Source organism: Palaemon carinicauda, chromosome 2, assembly GCF_036898095.1.
Source record: "Palaemon carinicauda isolate YSFRI2023 chromosome 2, ASM3689809v2, whole genome shotgun sequence".
NCBI classification, from domain to species: Eukaryota; Metazoa; Arthropoda; class Malacostraca; order Decapoda; family Palaemonidae; genus Palaemon; species Palaemon carinicauda.
The window spans coordinates 113,874,241-113,884,771 of NC_090726.1; the positions used below are offsets into that span (position 1 = coordinate 113,874,241).

Here is a 10,531-nt window from a genome sequence, read left to right on the forward strand (position 1 = left end):
ACCAATGTATCCAACGTCATGCAGATTCCAGATTCCTCCAACTCTTCTTGTCTCTTGGTCTCTCAAGCGGATCATCGTAGCCTATCTCAGCAAATTTGATTTTTCCGATTAAAGGATTTTAAGATCTCACCTATGGCTCTAATCAAGAAGTGATACGCCTATTCTTCTTTCATTAGTTTTTGGCCAATGATCATTGTAAAAAACTCTTGATGTCTCTTGGCCTCTAAGCATATCTACAGCCAATATGATGCGTCAAAATAGCGTTTTTACTACTAGAACCATATTAGATGGGACCACCTTTATCATTCCATTATGGTCAGGTGGTTTCCAGGTCTTGGGATTCTTTTACAATATTTTCAGTTTCCGACAAAGAAGGTTCACTCATGTCTACTATACCAGTTCTGTTGTAGCGGTTTTCAAACTTTTTTTGAGTCGAGGCACTATTTTGTCTAATCCAAATACTAGTTGCCAACTAAAGTTCAGAATCGTGTGATCAGGATAATCAGATCCTGATTAAGTTGGCTATACTAAATCACTTTTTATCAAGTGTACTTTTTTATGCATGAAATTTAGGTAATTGAGTGTATTTATCTTTTGTAATAAAACCAAACCTCAAATTACCCTTTTAGTATAAGAAAAAGATATATAAAAGTAATCTGCTGTGCCATGTGATACTACTTCAGTTTTGTAGCTAACGTTATGGGTTAGTTTGCTTTTTTTAATCAAAAGTCTATAAATTTTGGGGACAGTTGTATGTAATGAACATAATATTTCCTAATCCCCCTTTAAGCAGTTTTTTTGTATTTGCTGTTATTTGCAGTAAAATAGAAAATTCTGACTCACAGAAGTGAGTTGAAGCGAAAGATAGCAAGGTTTTATAGTCATGTTTCCCAATTCTAGGATAAGATTTATTTGCTTTTATTCATAATTCTTGTAATTGAAGCTTTTTAAAAGCTTTCATGTCTTTATCAAAACACTTATTAAAACCCTGTGCTAAGTACAATGCTGAAACAGTTGCTAAAGGCAGTTGCTTCAGATTTGTTTCCAAAAATGAGGTTCTGATAGTAAAACGAATTTGTATTTAAAACTACGACAATGTTGTCGAAAGATTTTTGAATTTACAAAACTTAATATGTTAAATAAATTCAACAAATGGAACAGCAAAAAAAAAAAAAAAAAAAAGATTAGCAGAAACCACTGGTGATATGAAAAACCTTTTCAGCTAAAATAAGACCTGGAAATAGAAAAGTTTGTTTTTATTGTTACACCCAGCACTGCGACAAAATTTGATCTCATCTTCATAATTAACTAGGGAAGAATTTTGATGAGGGATTTAAAGCTATTAAGAATTAAAAGAGAATAAAGAAATCAAATTAAATAAGGGGAAAGTTAATTTTTTAACTTTTTATTGGTGACAAAACCTTTTGAAAATATCGTAACTGCGTAGGATCCACAATTATTGTAGATCAATTAACTTTTTAGATATCAAAATGCTTCATTAAACTAAGAAAACCTGGGGATTTCTGCTGACCTTTGGTGTAGAGTTTCTGTGTATAAGGATGAGAACTAAGCTTTTACTTCAAGTCAATGATTTTCTACACGTGCTTGCCGATTTTTTTTTCTTTTTTTTTATGGTTTTTAGTTTATTTGAGGATTTCAGTCTGAAAAATATATATTTTTACAGCAGCCCTGAATTGACGTAAGTTTCGTATTTGCTTCGAAATCTCTCAGGTTTATTTATGGGAAGGGTTGGTCGACTTCAACCAAGCCACACTTATATGATTCCTTTCTTGAATGGGTTCTACTTTTATGTACTGTACCCACATCATGTTTTAAGCAGCGATGTATTGATAGTTTGTTAGGCTGTGTGCGATGTTTAGTATTTTTATAATATCTACGAGAGTTCTTTTGTCAATATTTTTGAACGATTATGTGAAAAAGTTCTCATTCATAATAACATACTTACGCTAGAAACAGTATGTTTTTTTTTTCCACTGTAAATAGACTTGATTATGCGTAAAATGTTCGTATTTACATATGTTATGATACAGTTTACAGCATGTCATTGGAACCTGCTGCATAAAATTTGATTTTCATAGTTGATGATATTGAATCTGAATAATACAATACTTGTTACCATCTTGCATGGTGTGTTGTTGGCATTGCTAACGAGTCTGGCAACGTCCATTCACCCAATATCTGCACCCACGTTTTAGCCATCTAATTTACAACTCTTCCAGCTTCCTTTCATGCAACCTCTTTCAACTCATACTTCTTATAGTGCAACTGCAGAGCTTTTCCCTGGTTGCACTTCTGTGCTGAATGGCATCCCCTGCCTCACTATGCCACGTTACTGGGCCAACATTTGATAAATTTATATAAAATAAACAATCTTTTGCCAAATCTAAAAATCGACAGCATTAATATGTATGCTCTGGGGAAAGGCACGCCAATGTTCTAGTTCGAAGATTGCTCATGAAGGGCACTGTTTCACAATGTCCTAGAGACCATACATACTGTATACTTACTGTATATGATCAGTCCCCACGTCGCCTCTCTACCAAGGCCTAATAGGAGTCTTGGACTACGAAAAACTAAGTAACGGCTGTTGTGTTCGTAAATGAAACTTATCTTGCTTGATAACTCAGGGCGAACTGGTCCTCCGACCTTCCCAAAAGGCAACCACAGCCTTAAATGTATCTATTTTCCTTTCTTCTCCAGAATGACTTACGTCAGGAAACCATCGCTATAATGTCATGTAAATAGGGCTAGGAAAGATAAAGCTAAAATTAGATTGCAGGTTGATAACTAACGTTGTTTTATTGCCCTCTGCGTTTGGATGAGTAACTCAATTGTAGGTAGTAGGTTGGTCACGACACCAGCCACCCGTTGAGATACTACCGCTAGAGAGTTGTGGAGTTCTTTTACTGGCCAGACAGTACTACATTAGATCCTTCTCTCTGGTTACGGTTCACTTTCCCCAGAGCCTACACATACACCGAATAGTCTGGCTTATTCTTTTCAGATTCTCCTCTGCCCTTGTACACCTGACAACACTGAGATTACCAAACAATTCTTCTTCTTTCAAGGGGTTAGCTACTGCACTGAAATTGCTCAGTGGCCACTCTCCTCTTGGTAAGGGTAGAAGAGACTCTTTAGCTATGGTAAGCAACTCTTCTAGGAGAAGGACACTCCAAAATCAAACCATTGTTCTCTAGTCTTGGGTAGTGCCATAACATCTGTACCATGGTCTTCCACTGTCTTGGGTTAGAGTTCTCTTGCTTAAGGGTACACTCGGGCACACTATTCTATCTTATTTATCTTCCTCTTGTTTTGGTAAAGTTTTTTTATAGTTTATATATGAGATATTTATTTGTATGTTACTGTTCATAATATATTTTATTTTTCCTTGTTTTCTTTCCTCACTTGACTATTTTCCCTGTTGGACCCCCTGAGCATATAGCATCCTGCTTTTCCATCTAAGGTTGTAGCTTAGTAATCAATAATGATACCAATAATTACTTTTAAATAATATCTTTTGATATTATTACTTTGACTGAGATTAGAGACGAGCTATTTCTTAAGCTCTCCCTGTGATGTAAGCATCAGTTATTACGACCTCGATTACCATATTGTCGTTAATCATACAAACCTCCGTATTAAACTTATGAAATAAATCTTACCGCTGGCATGGGGTTGGTAGGGTATTCAATGTGAACAGTAGAATGTATAGCTTGGTAAGTGGACAAGCGGTGGGAATTGGTAAGCCTTGTTTAGTTAGCCTACTTATCTTGACAGGTTCATTAGACTGAATTTTAACATTTTGGCATAAGCTAACAGTCGTCTCCAGCTTTGTTATTATTGGTATTATTATTACTCGCTAAGCTACAACCATAGTTGAAAAAGCAGGATGCTATAAGCCCAGGGGCTCCAACGGGGAAAATAGCTCAGTGAGGAAAGGAAACAAGGAAAAATAAGTTTTAAGAGTCACAACATTAAAATAAAAATCTCCTATATAAACTATAAAAACGTTAACAAAACAAGAGGAAAAGAAACAAGACAAAACAGCATGCCCAAGTGTACCCTCAAGCAAGAAAACTCTAATCCAAGACAGTGGAAGGCCATGGTACAGAGGCTATGGCATTACCCAAGACTAGAGAACAATGGTTTGATTTTGAAGTGTCCTTCTGCTAGAAGAGCTGCTGACTATAGCTGAAGAGTCTCTTCTACCCTTAATAAATGGAAAGTGGCCACTGGACAATTAGTGCAGTAACCCCTTGGGTGAAGAAGAATTGTTTGGTAATCTCAGTGTTGTCAGGTGTATGAGGACAGAGGAGAAAAAGTAAAGAATAGGCCAGACTATTCGCTGTGTGTGTGTAGGCAAAGGTAACATGAACCGTAATCAGAGAGAAGGATACAATGTAGTACTGTCTGGCCAGTCAAAAGACCCCATAACTCTCTAGCGGTAGTATCACAACGGGTGGATGGTGCCCTGGCCAACCTACTACCTTGCATTTAACACATGTGGTGTTGAAATATGTACAAAATTTTCAGTTTTCTACCTCATGATTTTTAGAAATATAGAAATGCTTTTGTAAATTATATTCCTAAGAAGTGCCTACTAGCACCGAGGTCTAAATTACAAAATGTTTGCTATGGATTGACCGGTGTTCTTACTGCCTGGGAATTCTCAGAATGAATCCTGTCTTTGGAATTCCTGTTATGGTGCTCATTTTCTCAAGCCTTGGGCTGTTCTTGGATACTCAACTCTTATTCATTTCTGCTTATAGGTGTGACTCATTGTCAATCTGGTATGTGATTAAAACTTTTTATGATTTTCTGTGGTTTATTCTAACTAGATTATTATTATTATTATTATTATTATTATTATTATTATTATTATTATTATTATTATTATTATTATTATTATTATTATTATTACTTACAAGCTTCTACGGAAGGAAATGTAAATCTGTGAAAAAATAAACTGCCCAGAATACAGTTATTTACCAACGAAATATAGTGGAATAATCAATCAAGTATATTGAATGAAAATTAAATTACTTTCATGGAGAACGATCTTGAATGTGATGTCCCATCTCGTAGTATTCTTCCACTCATACAAATACATAAATGGAATTTAGAATTTATCGTCAATATTACCATGAGCATTCTCTATTACGTTCACTAACACATTCTCAGTTATTTACTGATTTTTCCTTTCTTTTCCTTCTTCTAGTAAATAGTTTGTATTTTATTACGTTACAGAGGGAAACTTTGTCTCAAACGTTTGTGAACAAAGATAAAAAACAAAAAGGACCAAAGTGCTCACGAAATTAGCAAGTGGACTTTTCACAAACTTCTACTTTACTAATTTTCCGTCTTTCCAATTACTTGTTCCTCCTACGTGATTTGGATAGAATCTGCTAAAGCATGAATTTGAGTTTTATATATAGAAATCTGTCCCTGGAGAGCAAGCACAGTCTATAACTTTGTTTTGTGATGTTGAAAGGTCTTTTGAACAATGACGATTAAAAGGATCTTGGTCTATTCACGTTTTAAGTTATGAAGTCGGTTTTTCTTGTCTTTGATCTATAATGTTGATATTCTAATTCGTCACATATGCTCTCTCTCTCTCTCTCTCTCTCTCTCTCTCTCTCTCTCTCTCTCTCTCTCTCTCTCTCTCTCTCTCTCTCTGGTTGAGATTGACATAAAGAGTATCATATCTTTAAATTAATAACACCTTTGTTTTGAATTTATTCCCCGGATTTTAAGAATTCCAAAACCTAACGAGCTTAACGTATCTCAGAAACCTTGATGTTATTGTGACTTATCTTTGACAAACTGTCAGAGATATGCTTGTTTTTTACTGCCTTCCGGAATTAAGACTTTTATAGATATTTTCCAAGGTTTGTCGTCGTTTAATTTTACTTTATTTTTCCCTATAATTTGTACAAAACTTAGAAATGTTCATTCACATTGTAATCAAAGGTTATTTTAAAAGAGAAATATTTTCAATGTTCACTGGAAATATTTTTTTAGTTCATTATGACTCCAAGTTATAGTTAGAAAAGATGGCGTTGGTAAAATCTTTGTTTAATAATGATACTTCGAAAACTATAAGTTATGGAAGTTTACGCTATCGCAAATACGTCAGAATGTATCTTACTTTGCAAAGAAATATTTAAATACGACAACAGAACTGACCAATTTCTCCTTGCATGATTTGAATAAAATGTAAGAACCAATTTAATATTTTGGTCTGGGAGAAATCATATGAACGTAATCAATTCGCCAATTTGGATTTGAATTCAGGGAAAAATATATTTACTCAGTCTTGTCTAATTTAGAATTTATTAAGCTTCTACTTTGCTTCCGTTCCCGCTTTATTTCTTCCTTCTTGATGTCTAACTTCTTTGCAGCTTTTGACTCACAATGAAACGGCAGAAGCTTCGCTTAGTTAACCCTCGGTACTGAATGGCCTTCCCAGTCCTAGGGTTCGGCTACATCGCCCAATCGCATAAATTCATTCCTTAAAGTTTTCTGCAACTCCATCAATGTTTAATTTTAGTTATTTCACTTTACTGTTACTGTTACGCAGCCACTTTATGCAAACTTACTCTTAGGATTACAAACGTTGACTGAATGTTGCGAGAGGACATTGGTAAAGGGACTGTGTCTGGATCCCTGGATCAGATGATGAGATCAAGCCTTCTCATAGCAAGCTAATTGGTTGATGTCGTTTACACTGAATCTAACGCACTTTGGAGTATGTATATGTATATATATATATATATATATATATATATATATATATATATATATATAGTGTATGTATATATACATATACACAGTATATATATACGTTTATCAAAATTAAAACTTTTACCCTAATTTGTAGCTAGAAAAAAGAATAAACACAAACGCATACACACAACAGTCATTGCCACATTCATACCCTAACAGTTGTTGGCTTTTTAATGAACCCACTGTGCAGAAAGCTTCCCCAACAACAGCCGCTTTAAATACACCTGCACAGAAGCCGTCTGAATGCATCGGATCCCACATGGATTGTGAGTCATTATAGCCAGCCTTTTCCAAGTATTTCTCTCTTCCCTTCTTACATATCAGAATTGTACACATATTGATTTTCCTCAAATCTTTACTTGATCGGATCATCTTTAAAATAGTGATCCATCTTTCCCTTTTTGCTAACGTTTTTACCACTTTCATTTAACTCCACAATTGTAACATTTTTACTTCGGCTCATTTACCATATACTGCGCAAACAGCCGAATCTCTCATCATTTCTTCACCTCGTTATTCATTTATTTGGAGTCAATTTGCATTAGTTTCCATAAAGAAGAGGTGATTCCCAAACCCTTCATGCATTGCCAATCTTATGGAAATGCCCCGCTTCCTTAGTTTTCTCATTTATTCTTATACTCGCCTTATCCCCTCTCCTATTTCCGGTTGTATGTTAACACGCAAATACCTATACAAACTAACTGTTTCTATTCTCTTATCTTAAAACATCATCACTCACTGTTCGTTCTCTTGCAAACTATCTTTTTCTTTTTTTTTTTTTTTATTCAGCACTTCCAGTAAGCACTACATCGTATGTAGGCTTCGAATATTCTATACAGTATTCTAGATTCAAACTCTGATGCATATCTTCATATACTGGATTTTATCTGACGTCTCACATCACGCCATCCATGAAGATCTTGGAAAGCTTCAGACACATAACGCACCCTTGTTTCAGACCCATATTGTATATCAAACAAATTATTCTCCTATCTTTATATTCTAATATATAACTTAATTTCACAGAAAACTTCTTATTTTTTCTTATAAAACTATACTTCGAAATCCCTTCTCAATACGAAAATAAAAAGTTTGTATATATATATATATATATATATATATGTATATATATATATATATATATATATATATATATATATATATATATATATATATATATATATATATATATATATATATAGATATATATAGAGAGAGAGAGAGAGAGAGAGAGAGAGAGAGAGAGAGAGAGAGAGAGAGAGAGAGAGATAGAATCCTGGATATATGCTAGCATATCATCGCATATAGTGAGTGGTTTGATGTAAAATTGGATGAGTGATGTGGGAACACACTTCTTTCCTGTCTTAGAATTCTTATTTTCTTTTTTAGACTTAATTTGCATCCACACATTTCAAGTAGCGTAAGTTTTACCGAGGTCCATTTATGCCACCTAAATTGCGGTGGCCTATGTAGTAATGTCCCTGAATGGTAATCGCCAGACTAGGGTTTGAATCCCACTCAAACTCATTAGTTCCTTTGGTTACTACAACCTGGCCATCCTTGTGAGCTAGGGATGGGTGGGTTTAGGGGAGCCCATATGTCTATCTGCTGAGTCATCAGCAGCCGCTGCCTGGCCATCCCTGGTCCTAGCTTAGGTGGACAGGGGGCTTGAGCGTTGATCATATTTATATATGCTCAGGGCAATGTCACTGTCCCTTGTCTCTGCCATTCATGGGCGGCTTTTAAAAAACCTTTACTGTATAGTACTTCCAAGTGTCTCATATACCTGGTTTGACTTGATCCACACATAATCTTCCTAAAAGAAAGCAACAATGTTTTTCCACTATCAGTCCTTCTATCCTCTGTCTTACTTTTTCATCAGGATTTTTATTTGTCTTCCTTCACTATCATAATAGGATGTGTCCGGAAGTAATAAGTAGATATTATTTTCAATATTTGCTGCAGTTTGATCTGAGCGACTGGATCTGACGGTTATCTCAGATTGTTCTGATAATGGGCCGTTTTTGATGCTGCTGGTTTTAAAGAAAATCCATTTTCTTTGTGTATATAGTGTAGTGTATACAAATAAACAAAGACGTGTTATGCTTTTGTTTGAAATAGTATGTTTGTCCCAGAATGAAATTAGTGTTAATTACAGTGCGAACTCCCTTAGCAAAGGCAAGTAGTGCCAACTTAGGACGTCATCACCTACCCTGTACTCCTTGTTACCACTTGCCAGATCCCTTTATATCAAGTCCCTCAAAATGGTCTTTGCTCTACGGTGGCTCGCTTCACTCACAGTCAAAAATATTCTCATTACTTTTCTGTTGTGGTAAGTGTTACTTGGATGTGCTGCACACGCCTCAGCTGAGAAAGCTCGTACTGGGATTGGCTCTAATTTTGTCCTGGGACAAACCCTTCGAGACTTCGTTAATATGCAACCAGCTTAACATCATTAGGATGGAAACCTGATGGCTGCCATTTTGTAAGGAAATGAGTCGGTACCATTTCAACTTGAAACTTTGATGAGCCTGGTGTTTTACCATTCTTTACTCAATGCCCGCTTCACTTCTGTATTCTGTATCTCCATCACTTTTTTTTTTTGCTTCTCCCAGCTCCCCTTTCTCATTTCTAGTATTCAATAGTTGCTCATAATATTCTCTCCATCTCCTCTTAATGTCACCATCCCTATGCAATATATTACCAAATCATGTCTTCGCCTTTTCCTCGAGCTTGAAATCTTATAGATATTCTTTTCTTCTTCCTTTGTTCCTAGCCTTTTGTTTAAATGTTCTACTGCTCTTCCAATAGCTATACCAACTTTCTCCTAAGAATTTTTTTCTCTTCTTTGCACCGTTCCTCTGCTCCATGTGCTAGTCTTACATTCCAATCTTTCAATGCCTTAGATTTTCTCTTAACTGATTCTTGCATCTCTCCATTCCACCACCACTTTTCTCCTTTCGACACACCATATCCGCTGGCTCTTCCCACTAATTTATCTGTTCCCCTACAAATATTTTTTTCATACCCATCCACATATTTTTCACCCCGTTGTCCTGTCCAGTCTCTAAATTCAACTTTTCTAACCGTCTCTTTCTCCCTCACAACCTTCCTAAATTGTTCACACTTTTCTCCATTAAGGTCGCAAACCTTAATTCTAGATCTCCTCTTTCTTCTCTTGGGTTTTCTACTTCTCATTTCAAAATCTATCACTACCAGTCTATGTTGTTTAACACAAGCTTCCCCCAACATCACTTTACCGTTCATCACATTTTTCTGGCCTGCTTCCCTAACCAATATGTAATCTATTTGGCTTTTCATTCCTCCACTCTCATAGATTATCAGATGTACTTCCGACTTCTGAAACCAGGTGTTCATACACGCCAATTCAAAACTCTGATCCATCTTTAATACATACTCCCCATTCTCGTTTCTAATTCCAAACCAATAGCCTCCATGTACCGCCTCTTATCCACCCTTCTCTTCCCCAATCTATCATTCATATCTGCTACTATGATTAGCTTCTCTTCCTCTTCAACTGATCTAATAGTAGTTTCAAACTCTTGTCTAAATAATTATTTTTTTTGTTCTTGACAACCCATCTGGGTGGAGGGCATATGCTGGAATTTTATATTATCTGATCCCCTATTATCATAGGGATCTTTAAAAGCCTATCATTTATTACTTCTACCACCTTCTTTCCATATATATATATATATATATA

The 10,531-nt window shown here is 35.5% G+C and overlaps 1 protein-coding gene across 1 annotated transcript; it reads right to left on the minus strand.

The window, feature by feature from the left end:
* Positions 1-9,618: 9,618 nt before the first annotated feature.
* On the minus strand, positions 9,619-10,212 carry LOC137619473 (uncharacterized). Its single transcript, XM_068349536.1, has one exon. The coding sequence runs from the start codon at positions 10,210-10,212 to the stop codon at positions 9,619-9,621; it is 594 nt and encodes a 197-aa protein (XP_068205637.1).
* Positions 10,213-10,531: the final 319 nt, after the last annotated feature.

Coding starts and splice junctions, on each gene's coding strand:
- LOC137619473 (XM_068349536.1), bottom strand. CDS start 10,212: ATGGATCAGAGTTTTGAATTGGCGTGTATGAACACCTGGTTTCAGAAG.